The 21584-nt window shown below is 31.2% G+C and overlaps 1 protein-coding gene across 1 annotated transcript; it reads right to left on the bottom strand.

Annotated features, from left to right (window-relative positions):
• Positions 1-4667: 4667 nt before the first annotated feature.
• LOC120079933 (very-long-chain enoyl-CoA reductase) lies at positions 4668-8638 on the bottom strand. Its single transcript, XM_039034394.1, has 4 exons — positions 8119-8638; positions 7889-7928; positions 5496-6250; positions 4668-4964 (listed from the first exon to the last, which is right to left on the bottom strand). Exons 1-4 carry the CDS (start codon positions 8185-8187, stop codon positions 4896-4898), a joined length of 933 nt encoding a protein of 310 aa, XP_038890322.1. The 5' UTR covers positions 8188-8638; the 3' UTR covers positions 4668-4895.
• Between the last annotated feature and the right edge of the window lie 12946 nt (positions 8639-21584).

A 21584-nucleotide genomic window follows, 5' to 3' on the forward strand; every position in this document is an offset into this window, starting at 1 on the left:
GATGAATTTTTTTCTCACTCCCTAAATGAACATCACAAACTAAGACATTATACCATCAACCATAAAATTAAAGAATCAAAATCTACATGCTCACATGTTTTTCTTTTTAGATCAACAATGGTAGAAGTAGAAAAATCAAATTGTTGATACTAATATTAGCTAAATTATCTTTGATTGAATTCATAATCATAGGAATTTTTTTTTAATAATGTTATTTTGATATATATTAACAAAAATAGGATAGGACCGAAAAGATTGACAAAAATAGGTTTTTTAATTGTGTATAAGGTACACGATTACACCTAAATCGTGTACCAGGTACACGATTACCTTAAGTCGTGTATCGGATACACGACTTTGCTCTACATTAAACGGTGGTGCCTCTTCTTCTTCTTCCATCCGAAAACTACTAAATCCTTCTTCCTCCATCCAAACATCATCTGAAAACCATCTAAAAACCTCTATGGCGTCGCTTTTTCTCTTGTTGCTGCCACCGTGAGTCAATCTACCTAAGGGTTTTCTTCATCTGAAGTGTTTCTTTGCCTGAGATAAAGTTTTTTCTTTAATTTTTCCCAATATATGTATTTTTTTTATAAAAGTGAGGATCAAGTTCGAAAATATATAGTTTATGGATCCATGATTTAAATATATAATCTTCATATATGTATCATTTTGTTTGCATTTAGACTGAACCAAATGTGTAGTTTATGGATCCATGATTTATTTTTGGATATATATTGAACTTAGAAATTAGATTTTGTTGGGTTACTTTGTTGGATGATTAGGTTGACCTATTTGTTGGGTTAATTTGTTGGATGATTATGTTGGAACTTAAAATATATGTATATGTTTATAAAAATGAGGATTGCTTCATATATATATATATATATATTATTTTGTTTGCATTTAGGCAAATGTATGATTCATGGATATACTATTTTGTTTTTATTTAGGCGGATTTAAATGTATAGTTTATGGATCTTAGATTTGGGTTGATTTAAATGTATAATATTTAGATCTTATATGTTGAACTTAGAAATTGGATTTTGTTGGGTTGACATATTAACATATTTTTTTTTTGTCAACTATAATAGTTGAAAAAATCATAATAAAATCATAATAAATATGCCGAGGTGTCCGGAAGATTTAGTAATTCTTGAACTTGGAAATGGTGGAGATAGTAATATTGATGTTGAAGTTGATGAATTATTTGGAAACGATAGTAGTGGGGAACATGATCTTGAGTTGGTACCGTCGCACATGTTCACCCAAATAGATTGAAAAATTACAAATTCAACATGTGAACTAGGGTCAACATTGGAGGAAATGAGTATATGGGTAGATAATTGTAGTTTAATATATTTAATATTAAAGAAGATTGCTGTTAATTATAGACGGGTGTGGCAAGCCAAGAGAAAAGCGTTGATTGTTGTGTTTGGTGATTGGGAAAAATCATATTTAGAGCTTTCGTATTGGTTGAGTGCTCTTGTTCATTACAATCTAAAAATACGATCAGATTGGTATTTCCTTTTGTCCGATGTGCCAGGTACGACTATTTTTTGTCGTCCTTCGGTCTTGCAAGAGAATGGTTCAAACATTGTAAGCCATTAATCCAGATCGATGGAACTCGTCTCTACGGAAATTATTGACCGCCTTATCTATTGATGTAAACGGGCATATATTTTCCCTTGCTTTTGCTATTGTTGGAGGTGAAAATTCGTCCAGTTGGTCATGGTTTTTGTAGGCATTGTGTGAATATGTTATCCAAAGAGATGGTATTTGCTTGATTTCGACATAAGGGCATTCTTGCTGCAATTAATAATGAGGAAATTGGTTGGAGTGAACCTAGAGCATACCATCGATATTATCTTCGCCATGTTGCCAGTAATTTTAATACGAAATATAAATCAAAGCAACTAAAAGATTTGGTGTTTAAGGTAGGAAATCAACAATAACTCAGACATGCAATGCATGAATGGTATTTTCAAAGGTGCTAGAATGTTACCAATTACTTTGGTTAGGCTAGCATTTTATCGCACAATACTGTATTTTGAACGTCGAAGACAAGAAATCAATGAAGCACTCGATCTTGGGGACATGTATACAGAATGTGCCCTGAGAAAACTTAAGAGGTGAGAAAAACGAGGATCTGCGCATACAGTGACATCTATTGACAGGAAAAGTCAAACTTTTGAAGTACAAACTGACATAAGTATGATTTCTCCCTATAAAGGACAACACACAAGTTTTGAGCTTGAAAGAAGGAACTTATTCTTGTAATAACTGGTAGTCATTCAAGATTCCATGCTCTCATGTAATTGCAGTTTGTAATTACATGTGTTTGACATACATACCACTTATTGATGAATGCTACAAATTGTCCAATTTCAAGCGATGTTATGAAGGTCGCTTTCATCCAATAGAACACCCAGATTATTGGCCAGGATTATCATTTATAGAAGTTCGCCCGAATGCGGACTTACTAAGAGAATAGGGTTGGCCAAAAAGTACGCGCATTCATAATGAAATAGATTGGAGAGAGGCAAGCCAAAAAAGTTCGATGTACAATTTGCAAAAGAGAAGACATAACAGACGTACTTGTCCACAACGTACATTAGGTATTTCGTCTTCGGGTCATTAGGTGTATCTTTTATGTACTTATATTTTTTTTATGTAATTGTAGTTTTCATGTAATTATATGTTTTATGTACTTATATTTTTTTATGTAATAGTTTTATTTTATGTAATGAATTTATTTTTCATGTAATTGTATCTTTTTATGTATCTTTTATGTGATAGATTTTATTATATAATGTAATTTGAACATGGAGCCTGGTTCTTCTAATCCTGTAAAACTATATCAACAAAATACGCATAGTTCACAATCGATATGGGATAGTTCTTCTACCATAGTTTTGAGTTGTAGGAGAAGGGAGGCATCTGCACAATATATTATCTCATTTGATCAACGTATTATTCCCTACGTTGAACAGGCAGGTTTTCTTGAGGTTGCACAAATCGGATTTATCCAACTTGATCGTGTGTTTAGACAGTTCAGTCTGCGACAAACGATACCTTCGTTTGTCTTATACACTCTCAGCACTACACCGGATTGATTTGGGAGGTAAGCACGGCCAAAACTGGCATCGAATCCACGCGGAATATATATCCTATTGGCATGGACGACATGATCATTGTGCACAAGGAGAAATAACAAATGAGCTAGCTGTATCAGATGTACTTTTCCTAGTATGATTCAATCACGAGGCAATTTATCACACCTGACGCGTGCTTACTATTACTACATGGTAAGAGATTTAAAATCAGATATTTTCCATATATATGATATGAATATTGTTTAATATTTTTTTTTTTATCGTACAGAATAATTTTATCGGAGATGTACAATAATATTCAGTGCAACACAACCTACCAAAGTTGGGTTCAATGTGTCACCAAACATTAGTCAACATAGAAACTATTATTCAACAAACAAGGCGACTCAATGTTGCTAGGGTGAACCTAATTTAGAGGGACACGAAGACAACTCCTATGTGGGGTAACTGCCAGGGGGTCGTTTTTAAATTTCATGTAAATTTCTATTTTCAAATTAAAGAACTAATTGTAAATCTTATTTAATATTATAACATCTTTTTTTAATATGAGTGTAGAATAATTATGTTTTCATTATAGATTAAATATATAATTAAGCTTAATAATAAAGGAATTTGTGGACCCGGTCCTTAAGTCTTAATATTGTTGTACATCTCCGATTAAAAAAGTTAGTCAATCTATTTTTTTTAAAAAAAAAAAAGAAAAAAAATCATGGACCCATCTCATGAGTCTCCATGCAACTGGTCAACCAAGTCAGTCGACGTGATGCTAACTGGTTAATCGTGTACCCCGTACATGATTTCACTACTCTACTTTTGTCAATACTTTCCATTCTCACATATTTTTAAAAATACTTTCCCATAATACTTTTCCATATAACCCATTTTTGTCAATAGTTTGAAAAAACACTATATTTTTTAACTTCAACCTAAACATAGCTGAATTAGTTAAACATAAAATTTCTATAATGTAGTATTTAAGTACAAAACAAATATATTTGTCTACATCAACATAACTCAACTAAAAAGTTCAAATATCCACCCCCACATAGTTCAACTCAAATAATAATAATAATAATAATAATTAATGGTAAAGAATGAGCCTTTATCCATTTTCCCCTTTAAAATATTGAAAACGCAAATGTTTTATCAAAATAGAAGAAAGAAAACTTTCAATTGACAAGAAAAGGATGTCATTTAATAATTATTTCAAAAAACTGAAATATTTTTAATCAAGTCTGACACCATAACTAAAATAAGCTTAGCTCAACTTTTCTCCTTAGAGATCGAAATTTAATCTCCATACTCACAATTATTGTACTAAAAAAAGAGCAACACCATATTATTTAGAATGGTACCGAAGTTTTGATTTTATTTTATTTTACATTTCCCCCTTTTTTGTAGTGCCAGAATTCTATTAGAACAATAACTTATAAGCATCTAAAATATATCAAAATGAGTATAATCGACATAGTATTTGTACTATCGACCTAGGTTCGATTCATTCCCAAATTGTCAAAAAAAAAAAAAAAAAAAACCGAGAGAGTTGGAAAGTCTATGAAAAGAAAACATGCAACCATCAATCACCAACAATACACTAAACTCCAAAGCAAAACAAAAGGACCATTGTCCATAATGTTTAGACTAAAACAAAAGAACATAAATTGCATTTGGAAAAAATGATGTCTTTGCCTTGTCTATGTCTTTCAAGGGACATTTTTAATGTTTAAATCTAAAGCTACCAGCTTGAGATAGAATGGATGATGAGGCCACCAAATCCTTCTACAGAAATGGAGGAAGAATCACCCATCTGCGTGGATACTTTGGCCTTCCCTCTTTCCCATCAAACAGCTGAAGATACAAAACAATTCAAGTTCAAATGAGAGGCAAAATCACTACAAAAATGCTTCTAAAGAAATTTGCAAAACCCAAAACTACTGCCCCTTCAAAACCCTCTACCAAGATCCAAACATGTGATAAGTTTAGTCCAAGGGAACCACACGTTTAAGCTCAGAGCATCCCAAAACATAGTGCAAAGGATATCAAAAGTTTCTAATAATCTATTGGTTTAAGCTTTTGAATTTAGTAGTGATTCAATATATCAGCAAAGCTAGAAATACTATTTTCAATCTGTTGTAGTATCAATTCTCCAGTTAATAGGGATAATTCATTTATTAGATCTTGTGTTAGGTCCTAAGGCCACTAGCAAGGGACAGTGTTACCCATACATGAAAAAGGATTAGTAGGTTCTAACCTATCAACTTAAAAACCCCTTTAGGAGGTGTTTGGGGCACTGGGTTGGTCACTATAGTAAGTTAATTATAGTGAATTACCACTAGACCTAAAAGCTTAAACGGCTAGAAAAGATGAGTTAGATGATACCTTCTTGAGGCGACGGTGCTTTGCGAGGGCCCAGTTAGTCATGATAAGAGCAGCAACCACAAGAAAGACATAACCAGCAAAAGTCTGTGTAGCTATATTGAAGCCTACCCACTGATATATTTCTGTTGTGTAATTTGCACACGTCACAATGTTGAACAGAAACCCCTTGGGGATTTGATATCCCCCATTGCCCTCAGGACTCCGCAATTTTCTCAGTAAGATATGACAGTAGAAGTTTGACAGTTGACACAGCAAACCAAATGCAAAGCCAATCTTCATTTGTAGGTCACCAACAGGGGTATAAAGTGGGTGATTGACATAATATGCAATATACGAGCCAAAGGACCAGTAGTAAGCACAGTTTCGGAACACATTCGAAAGTGGTGAGGTTGCATGGCTGAACCTATGCACAAAAAATGTTTCCATGATTCGTTTGAAGTAGTGAAAACACCAGTAGTACATTGCATACGTCTGAACCGGATGGATGACACGTTCTGCCTTGTAGCCAAAGAACTGATATACAGGGAAGTAGTAAAAGATGGGGTAGAGGATCAAGGGACCCAAGTATTCCCAGAAAAAGAGCGTACGATAAGAAACTTGTGGGCCCAAGTCCTTGAAGATAACAGTTATGTTGTCCGAGTTGTCGCTACAATATTCTCTGAGGCTTTTCTTGTAGTTAAGAACAGTAGGCCTCTCCTTTGAACCAGGTTGAATGGGAAGAGTTAGCCTTTGCCTAGCCGGGTAGAACTTTTTGGCTGTTTCAACAAAACAAGGAAATCAGATAGCTGCACTTTACATAAAAACTGACATCGAACTACATGTATGCATCCTAAATGACAGGAAACTTTCCACTGCTTAAGAAACATGTAACAATATCGAGCAAAAATATCAAATGTTCCAGGTATAACTATAAGAACTATAGGTAAGAGACTATCAAGTCTAAGTAGTTTTAAATTCCCTTTTGTTTTTCCTTCTTCGTAAAACTCATAGTGGGGTGGAGGATTCTACAATAAATGTTAAGGGACTTCATGTCTAATCTTAGCTGACAACAATAAGAGAGCCATGTCACAACAATGCTGATCTTCAAAGTAAATATCAGGTAGATAATGCAAACGGAACTGCATAAGCCTGCAAAGCATGGTTTTCTTTTCTTAATAAGAAAATTCCCCACTCTAGCCACAATGCATACTAAAAGCCAGAAGGCATGAAGCAACTGCAGAATATTAGAGGAAACAAAATATACCATCATGGTAGTATGATAACCATTTGGATTTAGCAGCTATTCTAATGCACTCCTCGTTGGTTGAAATACAAATTTATGTAGTAATACTGAAAAAGATACCTCTTCATTCAATTTTTTGACAATGATTCCTCTAAAATTTATGACCAAAAAAAAAAAAGAAAGAAAGAAAAAAACCTTGCAATAGTCCTCGCCCAACAATTTTATTTATGATAAGATAGCAAGGTACTAGGAAGGTTACCTCTCCCAATTCTCTAAAGAGAATACACAGAATTGTCAAAAGATACCCCCAGCAAGCAAAACCACCTAAATAACAATCTTTCTAGCACGTTCTATCTAACAAAATACCTTGGGGCCCACTACATACGTATGCATATACACTTTTACAATTGGGGGGCTATCACCTTGCTAGGGATGGGGAGGGGAGGGATTGCCTATGTAGCATCTAGAATGCCAAGTATGCATTTTGTAAGAAAAATGAGAGGAAAGATACTTTTCATTAGTTTTCACACCACAACCATGCTGATATGAACATTTATTTAAAGCCGTTAAGGTGCATTAAAAATCATATTGAGCCCCAAAAATGTATTTTAAACCCCATTCTACGAAATCAAAAGGCAACTAACCATCTATAACGAAATCATTTCATCCTTTGCCTATCGTAAGTCTAGAGAAATGATAACTCTATGCAATATAATCAAGAACGATAAACATATAGTTGTAAAAAGCCAGAAAGATCAGCATACCCGAGCACAGAAGGCCTATTCTCATCTTCTGTAATCATAGAAGTTATAAAGACTAATTTTCTGGAAGCATGGCACAGGAAGAATACAATGGACTTCTTCAAATACTTTACCATTTACGTACTAGTAACAAAATTTTGAGTCCTCAGCAATTCATACCCAAAAATTAAACTGCTAGGCTAGGCTGAATTTAATTTTTAGATTTATCCTTTTAATAACTACAAATAAATGGGCAAACCACAAGCAGATGCATGACTTAAGTAACTAGAGCAAAGCTCAACAATTCAAGGCATATGCCGGTTCGAATTTTTCCACCCTGTCACTCACTACCATAAAAATGCAAATCTAAGCTAATAAAAGAGCATGTGTGCAACACAATTAAAGAAGGCATTCTACTATCTTGCACTCACTTCTCTTATAAATCGCATCCTGTAGATCTGCCACTGAAGCCTGCAAAAAACAAAACATCAATTTCCATGAAACTTAAAGTCCCGTCTTCAACTCATCTGTAAGAAGCCAAATTGGTAGGTCTACAAACAGAACACAGCCACCAAAACAAGTTGTACTCTTCTCATCCTATCAAGAATCGAGAAGGGAAGTGATAAAAAAACAGTAAATCAATCAAAATCGAAACACTTACAGAGTCGCTAAGTTGAATACCCCCTTTAACAACCTCTCTCCCGCTGCGGGAAACTACCGAGACCTTCATTTTTGCAGCCAAATTAGAGACCCAGTTGGGGAATAAGCCTATTATTTGTACCCAGATCCTGAAAAGAGCAGAATGAGAAGACCCAGAACCAAAAAAAATGGTTTTCTGATGAGATCCGCAAATGGGTGTGAATTTAAAATTGGAAAAAGTTTCTGGGTTTGAAGTGGGAGGTTGGGAAGTAGGCTATTAAATGGGGTGCAGTTGGGGTAGGAGAGCTAATTCCGATGACTGATGAACCGTGTCGCTAATCATCTCCTTATTGCAATTCGACACATCGTTCTGTCTGTGAGGCTGGAGGCTGACACCCAACTGAATAAATAAATTTATTGGGATGAACGTGAACCTAAATTCCTAGTTGCAGCAAAAATTTGCCATGGATTAGTGAAGAGAATGTGCCTGTGTCATCACTCCAAAAATCTAAGAATTGGTAGTGAGTTTAAAGAAGAGCAAATGATAATTATAGAGAAAATATCTAAAAGCCAATCTCATTTATTTTGAGCCCATCTTGCATTTATGTGGCCAATTTAGAGTTAAAATTTTGACAATGGGTGAAATATTGGAGTTTGGGATCACTTCATCTTAAATGAAACTTTATTATTGAGGAAGATTTTAGATGCTTTAGGATATAGAATTTTAAATCAACACAACAATTATAAACACTAATAAATATTATGTAACTTTTAAATAAGTAAATAAGTATATTTGTTGAAATTTTCTTAAAATAAAAAATTGTAAAAGAAAATATAGTTTACCAATGATTTTTTAAAGTGAAAACTATATATTATTTGTACGGTCCTAATAGGTAAAATTAGAATTATATTGTAATTTTTAAAAGTATTTATGAAAATGTGATACTTTTAAAAATATTTAGAAAAATATTGTAGTTTTGCAGTAATTACATTCTCTTCTCTTCTCTCTCAATATCCAATAATCTCCACTCATGACTCACATTTTATTCTCTTTCTTCTTTTCCTTTCTTTTTCTTAAACCAATAGGTTAATTCAAAAAATTCAAATTGAACTAATTCATTTATATATCTTTTCTTAGATAAAGATGACTTATATACCTTTAAACATAATGTGAACACAATTAAAAATTGTAGCAAAATCTAAAATTAATCAAATGTTATAAATAAAATAAATTTATGGTTCGATGCAATTAGAAATAAAAGCTAATATATACTTTAATAATTACTAACTACTAAATTAAATTGGTAACACTTACACACATAAAGCTCAAATTAGTAATATTACAATTTTACACTTAAAATTTGATTTTTATTTCAATTTGGTCCCTAGACTAAATGATTTACATTTTTAATCACAATTAATCTAAAATAATTATGACGTGAAATTTTAAATTCAATTTTAAAAGTGATGAAAAAACAATGAAACTCAATTAATTATAATTCATTTAATTAAATTAAATTTATTAGCATACATTAACATTAAAGACAGAAAAATGGGTATTCAATGGAAAATCAATGTTCAAAAATATAAATTTTGAAATCTAGAGACCAAATTGAAAGAAAAATCAAATGTCAAGAGTAAAATTGTAATATTTTGAAACCGATTTCAATAAATTTTCAAACTTTAATTTTAACCAAAATATCATTATTTATTTTCAATGATAAAACAAAGTATTTAATATGGTATTTTTTTAAAAACAGTTTATTTAATAGTTTAAATGTGAAATTATCTATGATCTCCCTATATCCACCGTCAACTAAAAGGGGTAGGAGGGGAAATCAAATGAATGGTACTCTTATAATTAATCACTAAAATAGGCTAAAAAGGAAATAAAATGTTTCTTCTTCATAGTCCCTTTTAGCTAGCATAGATAGATAAAATACGTTGCTGTTATTATTATTATTTATAGAATTAGAAAATAAATACAATGTTAATTAAAATGTATTGTCAATATAATAACTTTATTATCAATACAATAACTTAGTGTTTCCCACTAGTTCGGGTTGGTTTGGGTTATTTGAACTAAACTTATAAAGTTTTCATCTAATTTAATTAATAATTTCATTTAAATCATATTTAGATGAATATCTCTCACATAACCTATAGTTTTAATTCAATTACATCAAATCAAATTAATAATTAATTAATCTTCCAATTAATTAATTACTAAATTAAATATCACAATTTAATTTAACCTACATGCGAGTCATATTCAATTATATTTACCTCTGTATTCTTACGTACTAGTGCTTCTCTCATGAACAATCTTTTATGGTCCAACTATTAAAGAGAAACCCTCTCGGGCCAGTGAGAGGGTAGGGATCCTTTGTTCAAGTCTCAGAGACACCAGGAACAATCATCTACTTACCCTAAAATCGGGAATGAGCGAAATTCATCTTGTATTATTATGTTCTCAGCTCCTCACTTGGTCTTGTCCCTAAAATAGTATACATATAGACTCTTTAGGCTCCCCATATGATAAATATAGAGTGAAATCCAAAATGGTAAACACAAAAGTGTATACATAAAAAATATTACATATATTTTGAACACACTAAAAAAAAACTTATTAAACACAAAAGTGAAATTGTATAAATTCTTAGATACTCTACAAAAGGTTAAAAAACATTGTTGGTCCCTAAACTTTAATGAAAGTAACAATTTATTCCCTAAATTTTGGTTTATAATGATTGAGTCCTATACTTTTAATTTTGTAACAATTTAACCCCTTGACTTAATATGTATTGATTTGATTTTTGTACTTTCAAATTTGTAACAACATAGTCCCTAACATAGAAAATTCATCAAAATTAGATGTCAAAATTTATTAATTTATTATGTAGATATTTTAGTATATAAAAACATTGAGTCTCTAACTTGTTCATCGGTTTATTTATGCAAAAAAAATCTCATTAAACCTTAACACTAATTTCTACGATAGGGGCTAAATTATTACAAAATTTAATATAAAGAAACTAGATTGTTATATAGTAAAGTTTAGGATCTAAATTGTTACAAACCAAAATTCACTAACTAAATTATTACTTTTACGAGAGTTTATAAACTAAAAGTGATTTTTAGTCTTTATAAAATTTGGAGATCTATCAAATATAAACTTAATTGCTTTATATATTTATTTGATACAATTATAAAAGTTAAGAATGTAATATATATTGCTTGAAACCAAAAATTAAATAAAATTTTTTATGGTTGATATTAAGTTAAAATATAGTTATCATAAACGACAAAGAAAAATCAAACAAAGAAAATAAGGGTATTTAGGTCATTTTGTTCATCAAGATTGCCTCAGGTGTGACACCGACAACAGCAACCATTTTTTTCCATTCAGATCTCTCTTATCAAGAAAAACAACCATATTTTCATAAATATTTTGTACTTTTCTAAATAATTTTTTGAAGTAAAATATTTTAAAAAATGATCCGTCCTAATACTCATGTTGAAATGTTTACATTAAAAGAAGCAATCTCTGATTAAGGTATGTTATCTATAATTCTATATCATACTCAATCTACTACAACTTTGATCAAATAATTACTAAGGCATCAAAGTGTGTTAGACATAACATCACATTAGTGCGAGTGAACTGGCTTGCAATTATCAAGAAGACGACGTGACTCGTCCAATTGACTTAATTTGTGCTCGAATTGTCATATCTACCCATCAATTTAGAAGCATCTTTAAAAAGTGAATAAAAAATAAAGGAATTTATAGATGAAAGTAATGTTTATAAGTTTAGTTTTTTTTTTTTTTAATGATTATCAAAGATGATGTAAGTATTATGACATGTAAATTGATCACCACCCGTTTAAAAAAAAAAAGTTGTATAACTAAAACATGCAACTTTTGAAGGACCATATCAGAATCTTTTAGTTTTAATCAATCAAGACAAATAAAAGAATGGTATAATTGAAAGAGAAATTGCGCAGAATGGCTAAAACGAGATGTCCATTTGAAAATATAACCAATTTTTTAATTTTATGATTTATGGCCAGAATGTTATATGTAGGAACCCTCAATCAAATAGTTATATCTTCATGTATTTTTGGCAAATCTACACGTGGAAGATCGTTTATCTTTCTTCGTTAAATTTGTTTTTGATTTAGAAAACCAAACTCTTCATCTTCCCTTTTTTGTTCAAAACCATTTCTCTTCTCAATTAAATGGAAAAACAACGAGAACCAATCTTTTCTTCTCCCAATTTCAAGTTATCAACTATTTAACTCAACTATCAAATATTCTCTTCGAGCTCCTTCTCCAACAATAAGGTTTCTTTTTCGAACTTTTTCTGTAGTTCAAAAAATAGTTTTTTCTTTTAATCCATGAATCCAAATGTTCCAATTTAGAACGAATTCGATTCGGTAACATAAATCATCTTATACATGAAATTTGTGGGTCAAACTCATGATTTGACTCATTTTCCATTTGTTTCGATATGTATCGTAGTCCATTTTTTGTAATATTGGTGATGAGTTCTAAAAGGTTTGCGATATGGAGGTGTTTTAGAGGATTGAATGGGGGTATTGGAAGGATGGAGATGAAAGGTGGGGGTGGGAGGGTTTTCGATGGACATGAAAGGTTGGAGATGAAAGATTGGGGATATGGGAAGGTTTGCATTGAATATGGAAGTTTGAAGATGGAAGGTGGTTTATTGAAGGATTTCTCGTTGGAATATGGAAGGTTTATGTGGGGAGATGTGTTGGTTTTTGCAGGTATTAAATGCTATTATTGATTTCGTTGTTGTTTTGGGTTATATCCTATAATTATTGGATTAGAGTTTATTCATCCAAAGTACATTGTATCTGCATTTGTAGATTTTAATAATTTTTTAAAAACATGGATGAGATTTTTCTCCATTATCATTGTAGATTTGAGGAAGATTTTCGATGGTGTATTTTGAATATAAGCTATTTTCATAGCACAATATAACTCACTTTAGTTGTTTTTTTAGGTGTTAAAAGGTATTTTTTTTGTTGTTACAAGGTATAAGATTAATATAGTCTAATTTAAATTGTCTTAGGTATTTTGTATTACTAAAAGAGTAATGAAAATTTTAGCTAATTTTAGTATAAGGTATTTGTGTGGCAAAACTATGAAGAGAAATCTAGCATTTTATAGTAGAACACATACGTGAAATGCTATGAATATGAAGTAAATGAATGAGGAAAATAAGACAAAACAAATACCCTCCTTATAAATACGAAAATAGATAATTAATAAAACATAGAGGGTTTGTTGGTTAATAAAGAAGTGGGGTGAGTGAGTATATGACATATGATGGAGATCCCAAATTAGGTTTTATTTTCATATACATAATATTTTTGTATTCCAAATTAGATATATACTTCTTTTGACACAATTTTTGAAACTTTTACCGTATCAAAGAATTTTATGTTAGGTAATATATTTGTTACTTTGTTGTTAATAACCATTCTTTTGCTTGTTTTTAGGAGTTGAATTTTCAAAGTTGGTTCACTACCAGAAATCACCAACATTCCTTAATTTGAGGGATTTGTTTGTTTTTATTTGAAATTTTAATTTGTTAGTATTTTAGCTAGATATTTTGTTGGGGTATTTTTGATATTTGATCAATTCTATTAAAAAATCTAAAACAATTGTTTGGCCATTTATTCAAAGAAAAAGTTTGATGGTCATTTTTTAAAAGGTCCATTAGATTTTGACCAGTTGTCCAAAGAACCCTAATTAAAACAGGTAAATAAGTTAATAAAATTTATGGAGGAAAGACGAATAGAGATTTAAGTTTAGAAAATAGGCATTTACGCATATCCCACATATTTATTATTTGTAAGAAGAGGTTTTAAAATAAAAAATTATCTTTGGGTCATATATTTCATAAATGTACTTAAATTTCAAAATTTTCATTCAACACTTCTAGAGATAATTTTAGAAAATCTTACAATTCTTTCTATTTTTTTTAATTTATGACTGATGAGATTTTCTTTTTCTTAATTGTAAGGGTGTTCTTTCATCTTCTTAATGAGATTTAGTTAACCATTGTACGGATGTTGAATGGTTTCAAATATTTGTTTTTTCTCTTTTATCTATATATACGAGACTCATTTCAAATATATACAATGGTAATTCAAATATATATGAGGTTATTTCAAATACATTTAGAAGAAGTATAAATTTATGGTTATATAATATGTACACCATATTTTAATTTTAGTCTCCTTTCAATTGAATTATATATTCTACATACTTTGTCATATATACACATGTATATTTAGTTATTTTACAGATATGTACCTCATATTATTTGCTACAAATTAGATCAAATTATTTTTTTAAAAAAAACTAATAGAATTTGTAGAGTTCAAATTCTTAAGTTAGTACTATGAAATAAGTTAGTGCTATGAATGTGTTAGTAATTTTTCCCCTACAATATATATACAAATATTCGATTGTATATGTGATATATATTGTAGGGAAAACTGTATGAATTTACAATTTACAATATACAGTCGCATATTATATATTAACTATATTTAAACAATAGTGGTAGATGATATTGCAGCCACAATAAATCCATATATATTTAAAATTGAAATTGAAAACAAAATGTACAAATACACCTAGATCAATTGTCCATCCATTTTCAACCTTAGACTAGATCGACCAGATATATATGAATTATTTCAAACAAATTCAGATATATATGAATTATTTGAAATAAACTTAGATACATATGGTTTATATATGAGTATGAAAAAAAAGAGAAGAAAATATTTAACTTTCTCACTCAGCCGCATGACCCCCATCTTCTTCTTTCACGCGAGCATATGCCTCCCCAGATCGTGAGAGAACCTAACGATGATGGCAACCTCCATCAATCACTATTCACCTGTAATTGACAACTGCACCACCATCATTCGAGCCTACGATCATGCTCTATCGCGAAGTCACATTGAACGACAACGTCAATTCCTCTCTTGGCAATCTCAAGCTTTGTCCATCGCCAACCGCTTGCAACTTGCATCATTGGAAAGAAGAAAAAGAGAGTGAGGAGGAAGAGAGGATTCAATTAGGAGAAAGAAGGAGAATGAATTAGGGGATTTCAACTATTTTTCCTTTTTTGAAAGAAACATTGATGGGCACATGGATACGCAAAACCCTAGGTAACTATTTTTAATTTTTTGTTTTATAAAAATCATGGATGAGGCCTTGATGGTAAATAGGCTCCATTATTAGTGAAAATTTATAGTCCATTGGGTTATATTTGAAATAAATTGAATATAGAAGACAATAGTATAATATAGACCTACAATTAAGACCTTCTATATAGAAATCCTTTGCAAAAAAAAAAAAAAAAAAAAAAAAAAAAAAAAAAAAACAAAACAAAAAACAAAAAACAAAAAACAAAAATGAAGCCTAACCCACATATGAAAGATGTAAAATGTCGCAAATGCCCTTACTACTCATATGTACTCGATATACTTGATACACTATTATCTTCACTTGATATACTATTGATATATCTTGATACACTATTCTTAGGAAACTTAATGCTTTGATGTTTTTGTTGTATAAACTTGATACATTTGGCTGATATACTTGATAATGATGCACTTAACTAATAAAATTTTCGATAAATTAGTCAATCATGCACTCGTTTATAATGTTAATAAACTTAATACATTTGATTGATATACTTGATACTGATATACTTGATTGATATACTAGTGATAAACTTGATAATGATGCACTTTTTTGTAATACTGAAACACTTGACTTATATACTATGTTGAAATTTATGCCCTAAAGCCTCGTAGTTAATTTGTTATTTGATATAATAATTGATTATCTTAAATATGCAATAACGAACTATCCATTACGAGAAAAATCCAAGGTCATTTCATGAGACTTAAACAGTATATAGTGGACATACAAATGGATAATGTTCAAGTAATAACCTAAAGGGTCTATAGTGAAGGAACCTGTTTTATAGAGATATTTGAGTGGAAACGAATCGTACAAATTCCATTTTGATTTAAAAACTAAATTTACAGTAAACATACAAGATATGCATTCTATGTATAAATTATAGCATGCATGAAAAAAGAAAAGGATTCAAGAGATACTACCTTTGAAGAACTTTTCTTCTTGTAAATCCCTCAAACGCTTACGAACTAAAAAACAACAACAAACTCGAAGACCCTTTTCAAGAATTCTCGAACCAACAAGAGACACAACCACTAGGAGCCTTTGGTATTCTCAGGGTGAGAGTCAAGGAGTGGTGGACTCTGACTATTTTGGTTTGGAGGAGGAAGAAGATTGAGAATACAGAACGTTTCTATTCTTTAATCGTATAGTGCTCTACGTTAGTCTTGTGAGGAAGAAGAGAAACAAATTTCTTTTTTTTTTCTTTCTTTTGTCATAAAAAACCAATTAACCACCCACTAAGGTTGTTGTAGAGAAATTAGGAATTATTATCGGAAATAATAAAATTAATATAAATAAATATGATAACTAACTTATCATATCTTATTTATATTAAACTATATGTTATATCAAATATAACACATAACATATAGTTTTAATATTGTATCATATACAATATAAACTAAAGTTCCTTATCTCTATTTTATGGCAATTAATATAAATCATATTCATATTAAATTTAACAACTATGAATCACATTCATAGTAAATATATTTGAATCCCATTCAAATATTTATTTCCTCCAATTAAACTATAATGTATCAAATACATTATAACAATTATATCATATATACTTGAATCATATATAATTAAATTCCCTCTTATTAATTTGAACAATTCAAATTAACCCAAAAACTGATTCTCAACTAAATTCTTTTGAGCTACCAAAGGAACCTTATGGGCCTGTGAATAAATAATTAAACTCTTTAATTACATTATCCACCATCCGTTAACTGTTGGACACTCCACTAAAGACCGATAGTTGCACTCTTTACACTACAAATATATTTTTGTGTCCATTGGATATAATCAATTAACAGTACGATGACTCTTCACAAATTACTCATAAGTACATCTGGGCTAGAATACCGTTTTGCCCTTGTAGTTACATCTAACTCCTTAAGTACCACTGCTCCCTCTAATGAACAATAGATCATAGTCCCACTCTGACTAAACCCCTCTCAGGCCAAGAGAGGGTGTGGCGCCACATTGTCAAGACTCAGAATCAGCCCTTAAGGAAGTAATTTATCTATTTAACCCTACTTCGGGGAAGGAGTGAATTCCATCTTGTGTAGTTGTGTTCCCAACTCCCCAATCAGACGAATCCCCAAAATGGTAGGCTTGTTGAGTCGGCGATCTGGCCACTCTCACCAATACAAATCAAAGGACCGCCCTCATAGACAAGAGTTCACAAGTCACTCAGGATTAAGGTCATGTTACCTATGGTCAACTTGGTGAAATGAAAGTCTCTATTATGAACGGTGTTATATAATGAGACTAAACATTTCATGGTCCGGTCTTATACAAACTAAATCTAATTTAATATATATATTTAATTAATTAATAAACATCATATGTTTATTTGTCTCCACCTCTTAAAATTAACTAATTAATTTTTTATGAATCAAATTCGTAAGAATTTAATACTTGAATCCTATTCAAATATTTCTTTCTTAATTATAGATTAGGTCTATAATTAACCATAACATATTAATCCCATTAATATGTTATTCCATCAATTGATTTGAACAATTCAAATCATTCCTCTTTTTCTTTGGTGAGCTAACAAGGGGATCTTATGGATATACAGATCAGAAACTTCAATGATATGAGATTAATTAATTAAACTCTTTAATTAAATTAATCCATATTCATTAACTATTGGGCACTCTGCTAAAGACCGATAGCTGCACTCTTCACACTATAAATATATTTATGTGTTCACGGATACAACCAATAACAACAATTAGTCCTTCATGAGTGTCCATAACACCAACTGGGTCAAATTACCATTTTACCCTGGAGTTACATTTGTATCCCTAAGTACCAGTGTTCCTATAATGAACAACCCGTTTATGGTCCAACCAATAAACAGAACCCCTCTCGAGCCAATGAGAGGGTAGGGCTTTTTGTTCAAGTCTCGGAGACACCACTAAAGGGGACACTCGTCTACTTACCCTGAAGTCGAGAATGAGCAAATTTCATCTTGTACTATTATGTTCCAACTTTTCACTCGGTCTTGTCCCTAAAATGGTAGGCTTATTGAATCGGAAAATTGGCCACTTTCCCCCATACAAATCAAAGAACAATCCCTCATGAATAGGAGTTCATAATACACTGAGGATTAACATTAAGTTGCCTAGGTCATTCAATTGAAATAGGAATCAAACTAGTTAATGGTGTTACATTTAGTGGTTACTATTTTGCCGTCCGATCTTATGCAAACTCATTGCATAGGATGCCCCAACTCGTGTGTCACCTACATGAACACGTTGGATCATTGCGTTTGTATTAAATACAAAGTGAGTCGTATCCATAGTGTCACTAGGATAAGGTACCCAACCTTATCCCTATTGAAGGAATCGGTGAAGGTCCATTGCGGAAGCGGGGATCAGTCCCAAATTCCAACTTTTATAGAGCAACGAATTTTATAGAATAAACAGAACAATTATGCATACAATCAAAATTTACAGCATGCCAAAATTAAAAGTGAAAAGGAAAAATTAGGGTTTGAAGAAAACCCTTACCTTTAAAAAACCTTTTCTTCTCGTGTATCCTCTTCTCCAAAATATCACGAACAAATCCAAATGGCCACCACCAAAAGTGTTCCCTCTGCATTCTCTAGGATGAGAATCCAAGGAGTTGTATGGGCTCTTGGAATTTTGGGAGAGAGGAAGATTGAGAGGAAGATTGAGATGAATTGAGAGGGGAGTGTTCTTTCTGGGAGATTTCTATGTTCAATTTTTTACATAGAGAGTTTTTTGTATCTTCTTCCACAGAATTTGTGAAGATCAATAAAAACCCATAACACCACACTTACACGTAGTGAATTGAGAGAGGTTAAGGGAGGGAAGTTATTTCCCTCCCATTAATTCAAAAATAAACATAAAAATAAAAAATTATTTTAAATTTAAATAAGACTATTATATATATATATATATATGTAACTATAGGTTACATGACATAAAACATATAACCTATAGTTTAATATTGTATCAATACATTATATTAATCATATCATATATAATTAAATTAAATTAATTATATCACATATAATTAATTCCCTCAAATAATTTGAACAATTCAAATTAATTCAAAATTGATTCTTATTTAATTCTTATTGAGCTACAGAGGAGACCTCATGGACCTATCGCTTGAAGCTCAAATGGTACTTGAATAATTAATTAATTAAACTCCTTTAATTAAATTATTCAACATCCATTAACTATTGGGCATTCCACTAAAGACCGACAACTGAACTCTTTGCACTACAAATATATTTCTGTGTCCATTGGATATAACCAGTCAACAGTACGATGACCCTTCACAAATTGCTCATAAGTACAGTTGAGCCAAAATTACCGTTTTACCTCTATAGTTACATCTAACTCCTTAAGTACCACTGATCCCTCCAATGAACAATAAGTCACAGTCCAACCATGACAAAACCCTTCTCGGGCCAAGAGAAGGTGTGACACCACATTGTTCAAGCCTCGGAATCAGCCCTTAAGGGAGCAATTTATTTACTTACCCCGACGTTAGAAAAGGAGTGTATTCTGTCTTATGTAGCTGTGTTCCTAGCTTCCCAATCAGACGAATCTCTAAGATGGTAGGCTTATTGAGTCGGCGAACTGGCCACTCTCACCCATACAAATCAAAGGACCGTCTTCATAGGCAAGAGTTTACAACTCACTTAGGATTCATGTCATGTTATCTATGGTCATCTTGGTGAAATGTAAGTTCTATTATGAACGATGTTATATAATGAGACTAGTTATTTCATGGTCCAGTCTTATACAAATTCATTTGTATAGAATACTCTTGCTCACATGTCTCCACATGAATGATCCGGATCAAATCATTTGTAGCACTTTACAACAATTGTAACATCTACAAAACGAGCTGTATTCGTAGTACACCAGGATAAGGTATCTAGCCTTATCCATCTACTACAGACCATTTAGGTTATCACTTAAACATGATCAATCTGTATGTCTCTACATACATGTTTGAGCTACAGATGATAACCTTGGATGTTAGTTTATTGGTTTGTGGGTTTAATGCTACTAAATGTCATATAAAATATCTCATATTTTATTAAACAAATAAAATGTTTGTACAATACAATTACAAACTATAGGACCTACGAGATTTAGGGCATCAACCCCAACACTATAGACCCTTTAGGCTGTTTCTAGAACATTGATCTCTATATGTCTCCACATATAATTCAAGACTCATAAGACAACCTTGGATGTTAGTTTATTGAATTTAGGGTTATTAAGACAAAATAGAATACAACAAAATCAATAACATTTATTGAATTAACATCGACAACTCTTTATTGATGATGATCAATTGATAACATTTACTATCTACGAGTTTTAGGGCATAAAACCCAACAATAGTTTATATTATATCATATGTAATATAACCTATAGTTTGATATTCTCTCATTTAACCTATAATATTTAATATGAATCAGATTCATATTAAATTTAGCTTATAGTATTTATATAAATTACATTCATATAATTAATATTCGAATCATATTCAACTATTAATTTCCTCTCAAATAAGACTTTATATTATAATGTATCAAATAAATTATATTAATTGTATCATATATAATTAATTATTTATATCATATATAATTAATTTCCTTAATTAATTGAACAATTCAAATTAATCCAAAATTCATTCAATTCTCATTAATCCTAGTTGAGCTACCGAGGGGACTTTATGGACTTATAAATTGAAATTCCAATGGTACTTGATAATTAATTAAACTCTTTAATTAAATTAATCAACTTCCATTAACTGTCTATCACTCCACTAAAGACCGACAACTACATTCTTCATACTATAGATATATTTTTGTGTCCATTGATATAACCAATCAACGGTGCGTTGACCCTTCACAAATTGCTTGTAAGTATAGTTAGGCCAAAATTATTGTTTTTCCCTTATAGTTACATCTAACTGCTTAAGTACCACTGATCCCTCTAATGAATAATAAGTCACTGTCCAACTATGACCAAACCCCTCTTCGACCAGGAGAATGTGTGGCGCCAAATTGTTTAAGGCCCGAAAGCAACCCTTAAGGGAGAAATTTCTCTACTTTCCCTAATAATAGGGAGTGAGTGAATTTCTTATTGTGACATTCCCTATTTTGAAGTTGTGTTCCCAGCTCCCTAATCAGACGAATCCCCAAAATATAAGGCATAT

Source organism: Benincasa hispida, chromosome 6, assembly GCF_009727055.1.
Source record: "Benincasa hispida cultivar B227 chromosome 6, ASM972705v1, whole genome shotgun sequence".
Taxonomy (NCBI): Eukaryota; Viridiplantae; Streptophyta; class Magnoliopsida; order Cucurbitales; family Cucurbitaceae; genus Benincasa; species Benincasa hispida.